Raw genomic sequence first — 20,616 nt, 5'->3', positions numbered from 1 at the left:
CTCAACCCAACAGCTGAAGATCAAAATTCCAGGAGGCATAGGGTTGTCGTCAACCGGGTTATACCCAGAGCACATCCATTAAAATTAATGGGCCCAAGTCACACCTGTCATTTTCAATGGATTTACTCTGAGCAGGAGTAGTATTTGATGGCCTACTGGGGGGGCGGGGATTCAACGGAGCACTAAGCAGAGTATAAGCATTTGCTCAGACTTCACCAGTATAAGCACTTGCTGATGGGATGATCTGCCCTCTCCTCCCCCTGTATGCTGTTCCAGGAGATCTCCTGACACCCCTCCCAAGTCAATTTGGGGGGGGCATGTGTGTGGGAGAAGGAGAAGGAGAAGAGGGGGTGAAAAGCCCCATTAATGTTAAAATGAGGCTGCATTTTAAATTGTATTTTAACCCATATTTTAATAAACTGGTGTTTTGTTTTTGTTTTGTTTTGTTTGTCCCCCCCATTATGTTTTATTGTAATTTTATTGGTGTTAGCCGCCCTGAGCCCTGCTCTGGATGGCGAGGGCGGGGTATAAATAAAATATATTATTATTATTATTATTATTATTATTATTATTAGTCCTTGTGTGACTTAGTTGAATGCAGTTCACAGAATTGGGGAGATGCCCAGTGCAATGGTGTCACCAGCAAGTATTGTTTTATAGCAGAGGTGACAGGTAAGCCCCCTCCGACTGGTGGTAGTTCCATGCTTCTTACAATGTGTGGCATCTTGTTACTTATAATGATAATGAATTTATTATTGCACCCCAACCATCCGACCGGGTTGCCCCTGCCACTGTGAGCGGTGTCTAACAAAATAGAAAAACACCACGATATACTGCCATCCACACGAGGGAGAGACTTTCACTTGTGCAACAGGACCCGCATCCTCTCCCCACTTTGCAGTCCCTCCTGCCGCTCCCCCAAATCTTGGGTGTTCCTCTCATGTGGATCTGCAGGGGGGGGGGAGCAGGAGGAGTCTGCTCACAGAGTCTGGGTGATATTACCAATTGTCTAGTTCAGTCTCAGAGACATGGACACGGTAGTAGTCGCAGGTGAGGGCCAGGATACAGGATGCAGGTAGACTCTGGAGGGATGGGAAGGACTTGTCAAAAGATCCACCTTGTAATGTTCTTGTGTTTTGATGTGCAGCGGCGTCCCTCTTCCCATACGGAGCAAGTGCGAACGACAAAGAATACGTCCAAAGGAAAGTGGATTTCAATTCGCCTCTGTTCAGGCCCGAGATTGGAATCCCGCTGGGAAAAACGCTGCGCAACTCCCTCTATGTGAGTCTTTATGAAATATACTCGGAGTCGAGAGTGGATTTCATGCTCTTTATTCAGCTCATAGTGGTGAGGAGGAATGGAAGTTCCCCCAGAATGTCTGCTTTATATACATCGTTTACACAATGGGCCCCACGTGATTGGCTAATTCCAGGATTCACCTGTAGGCCAATCAGGTTGCGGATTCACTTCCACCTGGAGCTGGATTGGGTGGCTCCTGTGGACCAATCAGACTGCTACATTCTGAATCCTATTGTTCTAGGACCAATCAGACTGCTGCATTTTGGATCGTATTGTTCTAGGGCCAATCAGACTGCTGCATTTTGGATCGCATTATTCTAGGGCCAATCAGACTGCTGCATTTTGGATCGTATTGTTCTAGGGCCAATCAGATTGCTGCATTCTGAATCCTATTGTTCTAGGACCAATCAGACTGCTGCATTCTGAATCCTATTGTTCTAGGACCAATCAGACTGCTGCCTTTTGGATCCTATTCAACTCAGTACATAACACCCACCCTCCCCATTTATCTCTTTCAAAGAGGCAGAGGGTCTGGATGGGCAGACAGGAAGCAGGATGACGCCACACTCCTTGGCGCTCTGGCAAATTTGCTAGTCTGGCACTTGGAACCTGGAAGGACTGCCAGAATATTTTAAGGGTGTGTGTGGTAGATTGCTTACCTTGTCAGATATATATTGCCTGTTTAACCTTTGTAGCACCAGGGGGGTTTGTGAACCCAAGTTTGGATAAACTTGGCAATCGCTAGTACATACTAAACACACACAAAAATCGAGGCATTCTAGGCTGAGATGCTTCTTAGCATTGCAACTGCCTGTGTGCATCCCTGGTCTCAGTAGCACAAACTTATATAAGCAACATTTCCTGTGGTCCAAGCTCTGGTTGATGGAATACCTTTGATACATCCACACAATTTGGATCAACTAGGCCACAATCAGGCAACTTTCACGAATGCCCATGGTGCTTCACAGGGAAAATGTAAGCAACAATCAGAACGAAAGCAGAAGCTTACATTTGTGAGACATTTACAATTAGAATTTGACAGAAAAACCCAATTCTGAAAGCAGAACTTCATCTACTTTGCTGCATCTTGCCGGACCTCATTTGCACCTCTCCTTCATTTAGTTCACAGACAACGGACAAATAATTTTCCCAGCTTCTGATAAAGATATTTCCAGCTATCCTAACCCACCTCCGGAAGGATTTAATGGCCGTGAGAAAGTACCGATGATAGCCGTGTTTTGGGACAATGCTGATTTCTCCAGAGGCAAAGGAACCATCTTTTACCAGGTGAGTATTTGGGGTGGTTTATTATATCTATATAGGGACACGGGTGGCGCTGTGGGTAAAAGCCTCAGCACCTAGGGCTTGCCGATCCAAAGGTCGGCGGTTCGAATCCCCGCGGCGGGGTGCGCTCCCGTTGCTCGGTCCCAGCGCCTGCCAACCTAGCAGTTCGAAAGCACCCCCGGGTGCTAGTAGATAAATAGGGACCGCTTACTGGCGGGAAGGTAAACGCCGTTCCGTGTGCGGCTCTGGCTCGCCAGAGCAGCGATGTCACGCTGGCCACGTGACCCGGAAGTGTCTCCGGACAGCGCTGGCCCCCGGCCTCTTGAGTGAGATGGGCGCACAACCCCAGAGTCTGTCAAGACTGGCCAGTACGGGCAGGGGTACCTTTACCTTTACCTATTATATCTATACAGTGGTACCTTGGTTTACGAACTTAATCCATTCCGGAAGTCCGTGCTTAAACCAAAGCGTTCTTAAACCAAGGCGTGCTTTCCCATAGCAGCGGGGAACTCAGTTTACAAAAGGAACACACTCAACAGGAAGCGGAACATGTTCTTAATCCAAGGCAAAGTTCACAAACCAAAATACCTACTTCCGGATTTGCAGTGTCCTTAATCCAAGTTGTTCATAAACAAAGCTGTTCTTAAACCAAGGTACCACTGTACTAAGATACTCATAAGTGTTCATAGGTGGAAACTTTGTAACTTTAGATGTGGTTCTGGAGCTACATGTGTCCTTGTGTGTTATTTCCATGGCATAAGTTTAAACGTGTGTGTGAGATTCCCATCTGTAATACACTGCTCTGTTGCATGCAGGAATATGTTACCCAGACCTCTGCAAAACACCCCGTTGTCCGTGATGTGGAAGCAAAAATTCAGCAATATTTGAAGTGTTCCTATTCAGCCACCTGGACACTCAAGATCACCTGGGTGAAAGCGCAACCTTACCCAGCGCAGGGACAGAACGGCAGAGTGAGTTGTCTCCAGCAGTAGAACACTGCTATCACTGTACTTTGGTATTCTAAGAAAGATCCAATTAACGCTTTTTAATGAAGTGCCTTATTTTAAGGAGCCTTGCAAATATATTCCGTGGCATCTTGTTTCATTATTTTGTAGAATCCTAGAAGTGCAGAGTTGAAAGGGACCCCCAAGGGTCATCCAGTCCAGCCCGCTGCAATGCAGGAATCTCATCTAAAGCATCCCTCCAGCCTTTGCTTTAAAATCTCCAAGCAAGGAGCAAGGGTGCCAATTTGAATAAAATATTGGGGGGGGTGTATATGCCATTTGAATAATAATTTTTTTTAAATCTATATCCTGTCCATCTGGCTGGGTTTCCCCAAGACACTCTGGGCAGCTTACAACATATAAAACACAACAAAACACCAAACATTTTTTTAAAAAGGTATCCTATACAGTGGACACTCGGGTTGCAAATGTGATCTGTGCGGGGGGCACGTTTGCAACCCACAGCGCCGTGTCTGTGCACGTGCAGGTTGCGATTTGGCGCTTCTGTGCATGTGCAAAGTGCGACTTAGTGTCTCTGTGCGAGCGCCAAAACCTGGAAGTAGCCAATTCCGGTACTTCCGGGTTCAGCACGGTGCGCAACCCAAAAATGCGCAACCTGAAGCGTCTGTAACCCAAGGTATGACTGTACAAGCAACAGGCAAACCAATAAATCAATAAAAACCAATAATAATAATAGCTACAATACTACTACTACTCCTTGCCGATGCCCATCAACTTGGAGTAGCAGCCCCCTCAAATATTTTATTGGGGGGGTTCAAAGGGACCTCGACCCCTAGGAGTTGGCTCCTATACGAAGGAGACTCCATTCCACTGACCATTCCAACGTCCAACAGCTCTTACAGTCAGAACATTCTGCCTGATGTTGAGCCTGAATCTCCCTTCCTGTAACTTGAATCCTTTGGTTCAGATCCTGCCCTCTGGAGCAGCAGAAAACAAGCTTGCTCCCTCTTCCATGGGACATATCACCGCTTATATTTCATGGGGCTGCCATACGTCTGGGATTTTCTGGACATATTGTGGATTCGTCCACTGAAAATAGCGTCCGGGCGGAAATTTCAAAAATTGGTTAAAATGCCTAGGAAAACCTGGTCGTATGGCAGCCAATGTTGATTCTTTGGCGAATTTCCAAAAAAATAGCTCAAAACCTCATTCTTCTTTGGAGATTTTGTGGAAAAAAAGAGTCATTCTTGAGCAGAATTAGCCAACGTAGTGCCCTCCAGATGTGGAAAGGAGATGGAGAGAACTTTTTTTAAAGCAGCAATTTGCATTTGACTTGTGGTGGCTGCTTAATATGCATAGACTTCCCTGTTCCTTTTTTATTTGTGAAGGTAGAATAAGAAAAGTGTTTCCTGAGCCTTGAATGTGCACCTGGATAGTACGGTGGGAAAACTGTCTCACCTCTTATTTGTGTATCTTCCAGACCAACACGTACCAAGCCATCCTAACCACTGATGGATACAGAACATACACGCTGTTCCTTTATCAAAACGGTGGAATGCAATGGGATTACAGAAGAATCGCTCCTGCAAATGTGCTGATCGGGTGGACCAGGTATGTGCAGTTCCTTAACCAAAGGGACATGGGTGGGCGAGCCAGGAATAGGAGGATTTGTCACTGGTGGTCAAACCCCTGTTGCCATGATTCAGAGACCTGTGCATGTTGAAATATGGGTATGTTTTGGATAGTGGTAGCCACTTGAGAGAGCAAAGGAATGTACACCTGGAACTGCTTCCTCCACTGCAATGAATGGGAAATTTTCAGATTTGCCAATTAATATAGGGACGTAGGTGGCGCTGTGGGTTAAACCACAGAGCCTAGGACTTGCTGATCAGAAGGTCGGTAGTTCAAATTCCTGCGATGGAGTGAGCTCCCATTGTTCGGTCCCAGCTCCTGCCAACCTAGCAGTTCGAAAACACAAAGTGCAAATAGATAAATAGGTACCACACCGGTGGGAAGGTAAACGGCGTCTCCGTGTGCTGCTCTGGTTCGCCAGAAGCAGCTTAGTCATGTTGGCCACATGACCCGGAAGCTGTACGCCGGCTCCCTCGGCCACTAAAGTGAGATGAGTGCCGCAACCCCAGAGTCGGCCAGGACTGGACCTAATGGTCAGGGGTCCCTTTACATATATGTGTGTGTGTGTGTGTGTGTGTGTGTGTGTGTGTGTGTGTGTGAAGAGGGAGACTTTGGCTCCTGCACATGGACTTGAAATCATGGGGCCAAACTACATATTCACCAATTTCTTGTCAAAAGTCCCAACTGGTGCCGGATTTATGTATAAGCTAAACAAGCTATAGCTTAGGGCCCCTCTCTCTTGGGCCCCCCAAAAAAATTTAAAGGGGAAAAAAGCTGGATGTACATTTCCAAAATATAAAATAAGTTCAACAATTACTTTGATAAAATACATATTTTGGTGTGTGCAAATGGCTTGAGATACCTATGAGGTCCATAAATTACCATATAGGATATATTCAACACAAAAAACAGCGACAATTTGTTGTTGACAAAGGACAGCTGGACATATAAAGGGCCCCATTACCTTCAGTAGCTTAGGGCCTCATCAAACCTAAATCTGGCCCTGATCCCAACTGCTGCTTTTTACACCTTTACAAACAGTAGGGGGGGGAGGTGGATGAGTTGGCTATGACTACTGTGAGATGTCAAGCGTGTGGAAGGCTAGCTCTCCCAAAATGTAATGTGGGGATGATCTCTTCTTTGAAAGGATTGCATTCAGCTACTTGAGATCTGAACGATCTCCTGGTTTGAGAAGGGAAAATATTGTGTATCCTTGGAAAAATTTAAAAATCCGCTTTCTTCTTCTTCTTTTCTCCCACAGCGGTGACGGATATTTTAAAAACGACGACCTGATAACTAAAACGCCAGCTGAGAAATACCGGCCAGATCAAACTGAGGGCTACAACACAGGTACGGTCGACGCATCGCTAGAAACCCACTAGCACAAACAAACCAGATTCTTGTCCGCCTGCGAGGCTGCAAAGGGGTTAAAGAGAAGCAAGATACTTGCATTGCCCATAATACTAATAATAATAATAAATTTTATTTATACCCCGCCCTCCCTGGCCAGAGCTGGGCTCAGGGCGGCTAACACCAATAAAATCACAGTAAAAACATAATAGGGGAAAAAGAGAAGGGAGGGGGGGAAACCAATTTAAAATACAGGTTAAAATGCAATTTAAAATGCAGCCTCATTTTAAAGTAGCCGATAAATCACAACTGACCACAACTGACATGTGGCCCCCCGAAGGTTGCTCAGAAAGGCCCCCCATGATATCCTGTCAGGGGTCTGAAAGCCCCTTTGCGCTTGCAGAAAGCAAAACTCATACCCTCCAACTTTTCTCTGATGAAAATAGGGATGTTCTATTCCATCAACATCATCATAGCAATTTTATTATTTATAACCTGCCCAACTGACTGGGTTGTCCCAGCCACCTCTGGGTGGCTTCCAACACATATAAAAACATAATAAAACATTAAACATTAAAAAAAAAACCCTTTCCTATACAGGGCTGGCTTCCGATGTCTTCTAAAGATTGGAGAGTTATTTATCTCCTTGGTTCAGGGGTCGTGTAACTCCGTGCCCTCCGACTTTTCTCAGATGAAAATAGGGATGTCCTAAGGAAAAGCAGGACATTCTGGGACCAAATCAGAAACTGGAACAGCTTCTGTAAATCCAGGACTGTCCCTGGAAAATAGGGACATTTAGAGGGTCTGAAAACTAGAAGCTTCTAAACCAGGGGTAGGAAACCTAAGGCTTGGGGGCCGGATGCGGCCCAATTGCCTTCTCAATCTGGCCGGCGGATGGTCCGGGAATCAGCGTGTTTTTACATGAGTAGAAAATGCACCTCTGGGTTATTTGTGGGGCCTGCCTGGTGTTTTTACATGAGTAGAATGTGTGTTTTTATTTAAAATGCATCCCTGGGTTATTTGTGGGGCATAAAAACTCCTTCATTCCCCCCCCCGCCCCCCCAAAATATAGTCCGGCCCACCACATGCTCTGAGGGACAGTGGACCGGCCCACGGCTGAAAAAGGTTGCTGACCCCTGTTCTAAACGGCCTCTTTCAAATGTGCTTTTGTTTTCTGGTTCTAGGATTGGGGTGCAGAGTTGCAACCATTGGCCTTTAAGAACATAAGAAGTGCCTGCTGGATCAGGCCAATGGCCCACCTAGTCCAGCATCCTGTCCCCACAGTGACCCAAAAGATGCCCCTAAGGGAAACGCTCAAGCTGCGTGAAGGAGGACTTCCTTTTCTCTGTCCTTCCAACATTCAGCTTCCTTGAGTGCCCACAAATTTTAGCATCGTGAGAGAGAGAGATAGAAAAAGCTTTGCATCATTTCGTGAACTTCTATTATGTCTTCTCTCGCTCCCTTTTTCTTTAAACCACAAAGTCCCAAATGCTGCAACTGTTCCTCGAAGGGGAATTCCTTCACCCCCTTGATCATTATGGCTGGCGTCTTCTGAAACTTTTCAGAGCGGTTAAAAGCTTCTCACTAAAATCGTGGTCCAGGTCAGGACGGGAGTCCCAACACACACTTAGATTATTCCGTTACGTTATACCAGGATGATGGCAGAGATCAGGAAGGAGTTTGATAGACTTAGGGCCGCTAGGTGGGGATGCACCGTATTTTTCGCTCTATAAGACGCACCAGACCACAAGACGCACCTAGTTTTTGGAGGAGGAAAACAAGAAAAAAAATATTCTGAATCTCAGAAGCCAGAACAGCAAGAGGGATCGCTGCGCAGTGAAAGCAGCAATCCCTCTTGCTGTTCTGGCTTCTGGGATAGCTGCCCAAGCCTGCATTCGCTCCATAAGACGCACACACAGTTCCCCTGTTTAGGAGGGGGAAAGTGAGTCTTATAGAGCAAAAAATACGGTAAGTAAATTAAGCTTCACGCCCTTGATTTCCCTCCCGTTTTCTTGCACCCTCCTTCCAGGTGTGCGTGGTCTCTGGGTATACAAGTTGGACAGCCGCATCCGGGTGAACTACAGGCAGCGGTGCCTCGACTGGCTTAGCCATGAGGGGCAGCCATCTGCCTGGAACAAGGACCTGCCTCCCTGCCCTTGCTCTCTGCAACAGGGGCTGTCGGACGATCGCTTCTCCCGCAGCAAAAAAGGTGCGTGGCCAGCCCTGTGACTCGGACACACTGCTTGGATTTAAGCCAATCTCGGACCACTGAATGCATCGAAAGCAGCTCTCCAGTTCGGTTGCTGTGTGGCTCAAATGACGTCGACCCCATAGCTCCATGGCGAAGCATGTTTTCGTGCAGCGTCCACCCCTGCGAAGTGCAAGAAACCTTGGAGAACCACTGTAGACAATGCTGAGTGAGATGGACCAGTGTTTTGGCTTGGTGTAAGGCAGCTTTAGGGACGCGGGTGGCGCTGTGGGTTAAACCACAGAGCCTAGGACTTGCCGATCAGAAGGTTGGCGGTTCGAATCCCCGCAATGACGGGGTGAGTTCCCGTTGCTCGGTCCCTGCTCCTGCCAACCTAGTGGTTCGAAAGCACGTCAAAGTGCAAGTAGATAAATAGGTACCGCTCCGGCGGGAAGGTAAATGGTGTTTCCATGCGCTGCTCTGGTTCACCAGAAGCGAATTAGTCATGCTGGCCACATGACCTGTACGCCGGCTCTCTCGGCCAGTAATGTGAGATGAGTGCCGCAACCCCAGTGTCGGCCACGACTGGACCTAATCAATTTCTCTCTGCATTGTCATAATTTCTGATGCCCCTACATGGGTCCTCCTGCCTTGTAAATAATAATAATAATAATAATAATAATAATAATAATAATAATAATAATAATTTATTATTTAAACCTGGCCCATCTGGCTGGGTTTCCCCAGCCACTCTGGGCGGTTCCCAGCAGACGATTCAAAATAGAATCAAACATAAAAATCTTCCCTAAACAATGCTGCCTTAAGATGTCTTCTAAAGGTCATATAGTTGTTTATTTCCTTGACATCTGATGGGAGGGCGTTCCACAGGGCGGGCGCCACCACCGAGAAGGCCTTCTGCCTGATTCCCTGTAGCTTTGCTTCTCACAGTGAGGGAACCGCCAGAAGGCCCTCGGAGCTGGACCTCAGCGTCCGGGCAGAACGATGGGGGTGGAGACGCTCCTTCAGGTATACTGGGCTGAGGCCCAATATACCTGAAGGTATGGCCTATCAGTGTTGTGTAATAATGGAATTGGGGGATGTTTGAAGCAGTCATCCATGGTGTAAGGATAGAGGTGTACAAGAGGGGTCTTTTCAGCTGGGGAAATTTGAAGGGTTTAAGAACGGTCCCTTTCTTTTCCTGCACACCCACCCCCTCCTGAAGATCTGTAACACAGAACTAACATCTTTAACCTTTGCAGGTTTGCCGGACTCTCGCTTAACCATGCTGTATTCCTCTGCCCCAAACAAGTACGGTGCTGGGGTCCGGTGTCTTTATAACAGCAAGAACCAGCTTGTGGAAGGTCACCAGGAAAGAGTCTGGAAGGGTTCGAGACGCTCCCCCAACAGCGGTAAGCTGTACTTTTGAGGCTGTGCAATGGTTATCTGCCTGAAGATACCCACAAGTTATCAAGTTAACAAGAGGTTGTAGGTGTTGGTGCAGGAGGAGGGGGAAATGTATTATACATATATAAAAAAGGAGAATTCCCTGGGTGACAAGATCCCGGTTTAGGGCAAGTACTCTATGGTGAGAGAACCCCAGCAGAGATTTAAAATCACAAAGTGTGGAACTATAGGTTGTTAGACCTTTAAACTATGCCTTTGTGAGCTCCAAAACTTCCCTCTTCCCACAGGAAAAGACCACACGTTTTGCAAGTTTAAAAAATGTTTTACTTACAAACTCTTCAAAGGTCAGGTTCATGTGCTTTTCCATGCATCAGTCAGAAAAGTTGCACAGGCAATAAAACCTGACCTAGTCGGAAAGTGGTAAAAGATCCTAAATTATGGGCATAGGAACACAAGAATGGCTTGAGAGAGCTGAGCTCATCAGGGAGACTGGAAGGGAAACAAAGGCTTGATTGTCTAGTTCCTTCCAAGGTGAGAGGGAGTGGACTTAGCTAAGCCAGGCAGGACAGCTTACTCTATAGTATTAACGCCTTCATGCACTAGCAAGTTGGTTACATGAAGCTGGTTATCCCACAGTAGAACGCAAGTGTTTGTATCCTTAACTCTAGTAGACGATGAAAGAACACAAGAGAAGCCCTACTGGATCCGGCCAATGGTCCATGTAGTCTAGCATCCTGTTCTCACAGTGGCCAGCCAGATCTTTGTGGGAGACCAGCAAGCCGGAATTGAGCGCAAGGGCACTCTGCCCTCTTGCCATTTCCAGCAAAAGATATTGTGCGGCATAGAGCCTCTGGCTGTGAGGTAGAAAATGGCCATCATGACTAGTGGTCATTGATAACCTTATGAATCATAAAATCATAGAATCATAGAGTTGGAATAGACCACAAGGGCCATCGAGTCCAACCCCCTGCCAAGCAGGAAACACCATCAGACCACTCCTGACATATGGTTGTCAAGCCTCTGCTTAAAGACCTCCAAAGAAGGAGACTCCACCACAGCAGAATCTCGCAGCAGAATCTCCCACCTTCTGTCCAAGTCAGGTTCTTGGTCTGAAATATTTCCAAATCAGGCTCTGATAATTTCCTTTCCTTTCTTTCTCGCAATTCCTGTTTGCAGACGAAGAGTTGAAATTATATGACTGGTGCTGTAACCAGACCGGAAACCTCCAGTTCTGTGATAAGTACAGCCAGAAAAGGCCAAAGATCGGCTGTGATGGATACAGGCCTCCAATCCGGGGTGAGCACTTGATCTTTGCAAGGCAGGGACAGAGTTCTTGGGATCAATAGCAGATGGCGTTCATTCATTCTGCCATATCCACAGGATGCAAAATGGATTGCACACATGTTTTGTTGTTGTTGTTGTTGTTGTTTAGTCGTTTAGTCGTGTCCGCCTCTTCGTGACCCCATGGACCAGAGCACACCTTCTGTTTTCCACTGCCTCCCACAGTTTGGTCAAACTCATGCTGGTAGCTTTGAGAACACTATCCCACCATCTCGTTCTCTGTCGTCCCCTTCTCCTTGTGCCCTCCATCTTTCCCAACATCAGGGTCTTTTCCTGGGAGCCTTCTCTTCTCATGAGGTGGCCAAAGTATTGGAGTCTCAGCTTCAGGATCTGTCCTTCCAGTGAGCACTCAGGGCTGATTTCCTTCAGAATGGAGAGGTTGGATCTTCTGGCAGTCCATGGGACTCTCAAGAGTCTCCTCCAGCACCAGAATTCAAAAGCATCCATTCTTTGGTGACCAGCCTTCTTTATGGTCCAGCTCTCACTTCCATACATCACTACTGGGAAAACCATAGCTTGAACTATACGAACCTTTGTCGGCAAGGTGATGTCTCTACTTTTTAAGATGCTGTCTAAGTTTGTCATTGCTTTTCTCCCAGGAAGCAGGCGTCTTTTAATTTCGTGACTGCTGTCACCATCTGCAGTGATCATGGAGCCCAAGAAAGTAAAATCTCTCACTGCCTCCAGTGTGCAATTTGCATTGTGCAAATGTGTGCAAATTTTTTTTTGAGGGGGGCTCTCTCTCTCTCATGCATAGTTTTTAAGTTTTCCTTCACCAGTACAAAGAACAAGCATAAGGCAATGACATAAAAATAAAGGATATCGTCAAAGCATGTCAATGCACAACATCGTTTTGTCCTCGTGACAGCCCAAGGAGGCTGAGTTGCCCAAGGTCAGCCGGTGTCAAGCGTGGAAGTTCCCCTCTCCCTTCAGTAGCTCACAGATAAGAATTAACGAGCAGCTGATAGATTTATAGTCCTTTTATTACAGCATCGTGTTGCAAGCACAGACAACCCCCCGCGTGGAGATCAGTTGCCTACTCTGACCCTCATTCTGACCCAAGGAGCACTCCAATGGGAAGTTCCTCCCCCTCTTTTGATCTCTGATACGTTTGGACCTCCGAGTCCATGGGGAGGGGTTTTCCCCCCATACTATCAACTGATGTGTCTCCCAGCTGCCCCCTCCCTTCTGGCTCCCTTCTCATTATCTCGTAGCTGGGTAACTCCTCCCTAATCTGTTCAGCTTCTAAGTCTGTGTCGGCCTCTCTCTCTGCTTCTGAAAACGCTGGAGGCGGGGGGCACACAAATATTCCCCCTCCTCTTTTGAGAGGAGCTGATCCGCCTGTAACTGCATTCCCCAGTCTTCAGATCCAGACCATTCCCTGACAGCCGGAGATTTTTTATGGCTGAAGGACAAGTTGATCCTTCATTTTCCTCCCTCCAAACCAGACATGGTTCTCTGCATGAGTTGAAGGCCCCAATGCAGGGGTAGTCAACATGGCGCCCTCCAGATGGACGGGAGGGCACCATTATGCAGGCTAGCCCTGCCCTACTGAATGAACTGGGCGCATGTGTGGCTCTGCAGTGAAGACCAGCGTCCTCCAATATTTGGGGCCTGGGCACCAGCTGAGCTTCTGATTCTTATTCCTGTTGGTGAACCCTCTGCCGTCACCAACATACAAGTCAGGTGGATATACTGTGTGGCGTTGGCATAAACCAGTGTTTGATCTTTTACTTTTTTAACAGCAGCGACTTCATCGGAAGAGAAGGTGGACAGCAAATCAGAGGAAGAGAGAGGTAAGAATGGGTGGGGTGTGCAGGAATACAGGGGATTTGGTGTGTGTGCACATGTTTGCACATAACCTGTGCTTCATGTGTGGCATTTTTCTTGCTTCCAAGTACATAGAACATTTGCACTTAGTGAGAAAAAGCTTTTATGAAGAAGCAATGCAGTCCAACTTATTTAAGGGCAAAGCACCTTTTTACCTAAGCTTGTTAAGAACCTTTTATTTGAAATCTTTTTTATTGGTTTTTGCAAGAACAAATTTAAAATAATGAAAAGAAAAAACTTTTAACATATCCGTATATGAGGTGCTCTGAATCTTGTGACTTCCCCACCATCCTCTGGGGTCCTAAAATACTTTCCCCCTAAAACTACGTATCGTTACCTTCTCCACAGTTTTCATCTCTCTAAATTATCCATGTCTTTCGTTTCTTTACAAGTTATTTTTAAAGTCCAGCTAACGTTTTTATTTGTTTACAATGGTCTCCTAAATAAGTTGTGAATTTCCCCCGTTCTTTTTTAAAGTCATTATCTTCTTGATTCCTGAGTCTCCCAGTCAGTTTTGCCATTTCTGTGTAGTAGTCCAGCAGTTTGGCTCGCCATTCTTCCTTGACTGTTGGTTCCTTCCACCCTTGGGCTAGTAGCATCCTTGCAGCTGCTGTTGCAAACATAAACAGTCTTTTCTGGTCTTTTGGGATGTCGGCACCTGTACAGTGGTGCCTCGCAAGATGAAATTAATCCGTTCCGCAAGTCTCTTCGTCTTGCGGTTTTTTCGTCTTGCGAAGCACGGCTATTAGCGGCTTAGCAGCTATTAGTGGCTTAGCGGCACTTAGTGGCTTAGCGGCTATTAACGGCTTAGCGGCTTTAAGAAAAAGGAAACAAACTCGCAAGAACTCGCAAGATGTTTCGTCTTGCAAAGCAAGCCCATAGGGAAATTCGTCTTGCGGAACGACTCAAAAAACGGAAAACTCTTTCGTCTTGTGCGTTTTTCGTCTTGCGAGGCATTCGTCTTGCGAGGTACCACTGTAATTCTTAATACAAAGGCTTCTGGTTTTTTGACAAATGTTATTTTAAACATTCCCCCGCCCCCCAATTCATTGTATATCAATTCCCAAAGAACCTAAGATTTGCTCTGCTAGTCAAGACCAAGCTCTGCCTAGTCAGACAAGTGCCCTGGGGCTGCTCACAAGCTGGGCATAAGGATAGCACCCCCCCCCCCCGAAATGAACAGGGAGGAGCTGTGAAAGGGCACACAATCCCCTAAGCAAGGAGACTTTGTTAGCATAATACAGGACTCAGCAGTTGCCATCTCAGGGTTGTTATTCTCAGATAATCACTTCGCTCTATATTCAGTTCCTTAGAAACTTTATCTGGGGTTCTTTGGTGAAAAGAGGGGTGAGGAGGGGAAACTTTCTTGAAATGCAGCTTCCTGGTCTTCTCTTGCAAAGGGCAGCCCCAGGAGAGCGTTCCAGGGTTCATGGGGGCACCGTAAACCTTGCCAAAACTGTGCAAATTAACATGTACCGGGGTCATCAGCAACACACAGCGGAATAGGCAAAGATTTCCCTAAAAAATCTGAGAATCAGAAATAGAATCAATTTGCCTTACTCCAGTTACCTGTCACAAGGCAGAGATGCTGACGTTTCTTTAGAAGCAGATAATGATGCTCCCACTTTCTTTACCTTCCAGATTGAGATCTCCTCCTCCTCCTCCTCCTTCTCCTGACCTTGTTTTGCTGCAGATCAACGTCAATGATTCGCCCACCGGACTCCTTTTTGCTCCTCTGTTTTATGCAGGAGCTGAATGGGGAAACGGCTTCCAAAACCGTTCAGGCTGAAATGATCAACTTTGCTGAATAAAATGCCTTCAACACCTCGTTACTTCTGTCTGCAGTTATTATCTCAGTTGTAATGCTGGGAAGGATCAAGGCCCTTAGCAAGAGGAGAACCTGGGGGCAAGGATAGGGATGGACAGAGCGGCCAATTTTGGTTTCTCGTTCTTTCCAGTCTTAGATTCTTAACTCCACCTTTCCAGGCCAGTTTGTGATTTTATTTGAAAAAGGGAAAAAGTCCTCATGAAAATTCACCAGCATCTTCGTAGAATCATAGAATCGTAGAGCAGGAAGGGACCCTGATGGTCATCTAGTCCAACCCTCTGCAATGCAGGAATCTTAACTAATGCATCCATGACTCTGCTTAAAAACCTCCAGTCCACATCTTAGTGTGAATTTCCCCTAATATTTCTAATGCAATACAGTCATACCTTGGGTTGAATGTGCTTCGGGTTGAGCACGTTCGAATTGCGCTCCGCGGCAACCCGGAAATAACGAAGTGCGTTACTTCCGGGTTTCGCTGCTCGCGCATGCATAGATGCTCAAAATGATGTCACGCGCATGCACGGAAGCGGCAAAACGCCGCACGCGCAGACGCGCTATCACGGCCTATGTTGCATTCAGGATGCGAACGGGGCTCCGGAACGGATCCCATTCGCATCCCGAGGTACCACTGTATTGCCTAATATACACATTTTTGCAAGCATTTTCTCCCTGTGTGACACATTTTATACGTGATGTTCACTAATAGATGCATTTGGGGGGGCACTTTCCTGTAATATACATTCCACCCTCCAAAATATTTCGTTAGAGAACTGCATCACGCAATTTTTTGGAGGGTGACTATGTGGTTCATGTTAAAATCCAAAGCGAATTCCTCCACCAACTGTAGTAAATGGGAAGAACGCATAACCATTTCAGCTACACATCCTTAAGTGTTGCTACAGGGGTTGTGCCAAAGGCCTCGTGGAGAAAGGAGGAGGGCAGAGTCTTCTGAAATTGCAGGAGACCACTGGATGGTGAAGATGGAGCAACAAAGGTCACATGCTGGGATGTGCCAGCACATAAAATCAGAGACTACACTTCAGCTTATTTTCACATCATTTATTTTGTAGGCCACCTTGAACATGCCTTGGTACTGAAAGGCCGGACATCAATACTGCAATACACACATGAATACATAAAATAATGGAGGGATTTGAGGATGAAAAGCTTTGTCTTCACAATAAGCATATCCCAGAAATTTCATTGGAATTGAGACACCGCAGAGGATGAAAAGCACAAATGGATTATTAGGGGGAACTGAGCAAAGTTCTTAGAGAGAACAATGGCCGATTTCTCACCTGGGATAGCTGAAGAGACACCTGTTCTGTAAGTAGAGCAAAGTCAGGGAGTTTTATGAGGTGTTGTTGGGGAGAGGAACCCAAAGAAGGCAGAGATTAAAACACCCAGTAGAAATTTGGGGTGGAAGTGGATCCGGACGCCGTAGGCAGGATCAGACGCATGATTCAAACCCAAGCGCCAAGGCAGGCAACGAGGAACAACTGGCCTGGTCAAAGCCCAGGGAGTGGAAACAGGGAATCGGCCCTGGCAAACCAACAGCAACAAACCTGTGGTGGTGGCTACTGGATTGAGATGGAGCTGGTTTCTGGCGGAGCAGGCCTGGGATGGAAGATAGCTTGGGTGAGTCAAGGCTGAGATGGAGACAAGTCATGGCTGAACAAGGTCTGGTGGGGCAGGCGAGCAGGAGTAGAAGACACAGGTACCTGAGTTTACAGGAGAAAAGGACGCTGTATGTGGACCACTCCGTGGGACGTTTGGTCCCTTCCCCTCCAGACCTTGAGCTCCCCTGTGATTTGAGTCGATTGCTGGGAAACCAGAATTGTAGGGGAGAGGGGATGCTTGGGTTGAAAGGTGGTGGTCAAAACTGTACGGTGGTGGGTCCTGATGGGGTTCAGCCCTCGAGAGGGACTGTCTGCAAAACCAGCCTAACTCACACTGAAGGCATGGGAGAAGGGGAGAACTTCTACACTGGAGTCTACAAAGCTCCTTCCCTCCCCAAAGTCTGCGGAAGGAGAGGCTGTGAAAACCAACATGAGCTGATGCCAGACTAGGCGCTCCTGCGTAGCTCATTCAGGAATTCATCACTTGCTGTCTGCCAGGCTGTTTTTAAAATATTCGTTTGTTAAATTGTTCCATTTGCCCTCCTGGGCTCCTTTGGGAAGAAGGGCGGGATCAAAATCAAGGAAATAAAGGAATAACAAGACCTTACTCTAACAGCTGCTCAGCCTTCTCTGTGGGGGGGTTACTTTAAGTAATAGGTTTGAACACTGAATGTGAGCTTGTGTCTAAAGTCTATGGATAGAACAAACACTTGCTGGATGTTTAATGGTTATTGTTATTGTATTTGTCTAAAAACCAATAAAAAATATTATTTTTTGGTTTTTATTTTAAAAAAGATGGCTGCCAGCAACAGTTAGTCCAAATTTGTCGGGGGGGAAAGGAAGAGAGAACAGCCCCCACCAAGTGATTCATTCCCTGCCCAAATTTTACCTTTCCCCCCACCCCTTTCCAGAGGAAAAGCTTCTATCTTTTCCAGATCCTTCTGAGTCTGCTGACGCATCTTCCCAGGAAGTTTCCCGAAGGCTGCTCCTCTTGCCCCAAGGCCTCCGTTATGTCGGATACCGCCGTTTTGAGGTGGGATGATTTATTTTCCACTTTCACAAGATCCAGGACTAAGTGAGGAGGGAAAGGAAAACACAGAGAACAGCCACAGAGAGACGCTTTCACTGCTTCCTTTTTTCTTTTTCTTTTTTAAAATATATTTTTAGAATTATTAGCATTATTTGCTGATTTACACACAACTTGGTTGCCAAGGTGGCTTCTAAACAGTTTACAAGTGTTAAGCCATGATATATCTATCTAGATACAGTCATACTTCGGGTTGAAGTCGCTTCAGGTTAAGCCTTTTCGGGTTGCGATCCGGGGCAACCCAGAAATAACAGAGCACGTTACTTCTGGGTTTCGCCACTCGCGCATGCGCAGACGCTCAAAATGATGTCACGCACATGTGCGGAAGCGGTGAATTGCGACCCACGCATGCGCAGACGTGCGGACGTGGGTTGCGTTCGCTTCAGGATGCGAACGGGGCTCCGGAACAGATCCCGTTTGCATCCAGAGGTACCACTGTATAGATATGCACATACATTCATAATCAAGATGCACAATAAAATAATTCCATCGAGACACTAAAGAAATATGCACAGTTTTATAACTGAAACACTTTTCCTTTTATTTATAACTACTTGGTTACATTGCTGTAACCCATCCTGGGACCTAGTTGTGAAAAGGTGGAGAAGGGAACTTCCTGCAATGAAGACCATGCATACAAAGGACAGATAGCAACTCTAAGGGGGCCAGGTTCCTTTGAATCTTCTGCTCAAGAGACCTTGGGCCACCCACTCGCAGCCTAACCTACTGTACTTCAAAGGGCCGTTGTCATGATTAATTGAGGAGGGGGACCACCACAAACGCCCCCTTGAGCTCCTTCGAGAGAAATAGGTGGAGTATAAATCCAGTGCAAAAAAGAAGAAAGTAGAGTCAGAAAAGGAGGTGGCAGAGCCAGAATTGGGCAGGGCAGAGGCACCCAAACATCATTCCTACTCACCGGTCACAATGGCATTTACTGTTCCTTGGTGCTTTGACTCCTGAGCGATGATTTCTAGGGATAGAAATGCCCGCCGTGTGCTTGGTCAGAAAGGGCTGCCACTCCCCGAATGACAAACAAATGTTGAACAAATGTTGAAGCACGGAGAGATGCCAGCAACAGGTTTTGCCAGGGGCTACAGGGTGAACGCAGGGGCATGGGTGGCGCTGTGGGTTAAAACACAGAGCCTAGGGCTTGCTGATCAGGAGGTCAGCGGTTCGAATCCCCACGACAGGGTGAGCTTCCGATGCTCGGTCCCTGCTCCTGCCAACCTAGCAGTTCAAAAACACATCAAAGTGCAAGTAGATAAATAGGTACCGCTCCGGCGGGAAGGTGCGCTGCTCTGGTTCACCAGAAGCAGCATAGTCATGCTGGCCACATGACCCGGAAGCTGTACGCCGGCTCCCTCGGCCAATAAAGCGAGATGAGCGCCGAAACCCCAGAGTCGTTCACGATTGGACCTAATGGTCAGGGGTCCCTTTACCTTTACCTTTTTACAGGGTGAATACAATTTAGGTGAGCCGACTCCTTGCTCCCTATTCTGGCACCACCAAGGGAACTGTGGTAGCCCAATGGCAGAGCACATGTCTCCACAGGCCAAAGGGAGCGGGTTCAGTTAGGAGAAGTCACAACGCTTAGCCACGCCATTTCAGAAATGGCAGCACGATTAGAGCTTTCCCCACTTCCCTGGCACATTCTGCTCCTAACTCGCTCTAGAGGCAAGTGAAAAATTAACGGCTCAGCTCAGCATGGACTCGTTTAGGATAGCCACTGACAGGGCAAATGAAAGCTGTACATGACTATGGAAAACTTGTTCTTTCATCTTTATCCTGCCCTTGTGATTCCTGCATTGCTGGTGGTTGAACCAAATGACCCCTCGCCTTCTCCCAACACTACGACTCCATCATTCATCTCCAGCTAAAACCTAAGGCTAAGAATGTGAGACTGCATTTTCTGTCCCTTCACCCTCTGGTGCTTGGTAAATTCAGGCTGTGCAGCTACAGTATTTGTGCAACAAACCCCCAAATATTGGACTTTCTGCAGTAAGGAAAAGTGCACTGGAAAGTGTGGGAGATCACCTGCGTTGACCCAACGTCATCTAACCACCTCACAAAAGAACAAGCACTTATTAAATAGCCAACTGTCCTGCAAATATATCAGGATGAATCTACTATATATTTTGGGAAATGGTTTGTACGTTGCCTGTTTTCTAGGCATTCTGACGCCTCTTGGGATACCAAACCTGACGTGAGGGTTCCTGAGGTGAAGGGTGTAGGTTCTAGGCACCATTTTGAATCAAGATGGCAGCCCCAAATGTGACTTTGCCGTGACTGTACCTCCTTGTTTGGCATAAGTATGGCCAGCTCTCAAGATATTGCCGCCAAACTCGCCGTGAGAGCTCTTGAGGCGGGTGCGGCAGTTTTTGTGGACACTGGGATCCCGGGCGCCATTTTGAATCAAAGATGGCAGACCAAGTTCGGTGTGACTTCACCTGCTTTATGATGTGATGGGTCCAATCTCACAAATCACACTATCCATTTTTAAAAAGCACAGTATTTTGGGGTTTCAAAAAATTCCCTGGGCAGCGCCACATACTCCCCACACGTGCTAAATAAGCAGGAGATCTGGAAGTTTTAAAGGGCAGGGAACTGCCCTCTGCTGCTGTTGTTTCCCAGAAACATTGTCTGAAGCACCATGTGCATTACTAATAAATGACCGCCCAATAATTTCATAATAAACATAACTTGCCTAACAGCCTGATGGCTCCATCTCTCAAAGCGGTTCGGGGGTTTTCCAGGTAAGCAAAGGCCTGATCCAGAAGGATGGCTTCCCC

The 20,616-nt window shown here is 46.9% G+C and overlaps 2 protein-coding genes across 3 annotated transcripts in view; one reads left to right on the top strand and one right to left on the bottom strand.

The window, feature by feature from the left end:
• The window catches only part of MUC4 (mucin 4, cell surface associated), a 28,263-nt gene extending 13,142 nt beyond the window's left edge, over positions 1-15,121 (top strand). The window contains exons 3-12 of one of the 2 annotated variants that reach the window (XM_028731912.2): positions 1,148-1,281; positions 2,422-2,586; positions 3,399-3,554; positions 5,029-5,159; positions 6,442-6,530; positions 8,560-8,739; positions 9,978-10,127; positions 11,299-11,418; positions 13,212-13,259; positions 14,935-15,121. In XM_028731912.2, coding sequence (XP_028587745.2) covers positions 1,148-1,281; positions 2,422-2,586; positions 3,399-3,554; positions 5,029-5,159; positions 6,442-6,530; positions 8,560-8,739; positions 9,978-10,127; positions 11,299-11,418; positions 13,212-13,259; positions 14,935-14,939 — 1,178 coding nt within the window. In that variant the 3' untranslated portion in view covers positions 14,940-15,121. Of the gene's footprint in view, positions 1-1,147; positions 1,282-2,421; positions 2,587-3,398; positions 3,555-5,028; positions 5,160-6,441; positions 6,531-8,559; positions 8,740-9,977; positions 10,128-11,298; positions 11,419-13,208; positions 13,260-14,934 lie in introns of both variants that reach the window. The other variant, XM_028731911.2, reaches the window with a different exon arrangement.
• Positions 15,122-16,177: 1,056 nt separating this feature from the next.
• The window catches only part of LOC114598187 (maestro heat-like repeat-containing protein family member 7), a 21,989-nt gene continuing 17,550 nt past the window's right edge, over positions 16,178-20,616 (bottom strand). The window contains exons 15-18 of the mRNA XM_077930347.1: positions 20,532-20,611; positions 18,744-18,797; positions 17,630-17,811; positions 16,178-16,842 (exon numbers count right to left, since the gene is read on the bottom strand). Of these exons, the coding sequence (XP_077786473.1) occupies positions 17,663-17,811; positions 18,744-18,797; positions 20,532-20,611 (283 nt within the window). The 3' untranslated portion in view covers positions 16,178-16,842; positions 17,630-17,662. The remainder of the gene's footprint in view (positions 16,843-17,629; positions 17,812-18,743; positions 18,798-20,531; positions 20,612-20,616) is intronic.

The sequence above is a fragment of the Podarcis muralis genome, chromosome 6 (assembly GCF_964188315.1).
Source record: "Podarcis muralis chromosome 6, rPodMur119.hap1.1, whole genome shotgun sequence".
NCBI classification, from domain to species: Eukaryota; Metazoa; Chordata; class Lepidosauria; order Squamata; family Lacertidae; genus Podarcis; species Podarcis muralis.
The sequence above is the reverse complement of the archived record's forward strand: the minus strand, read 5'-3'. Positions and strand labels throughout refer to the sequence as shown.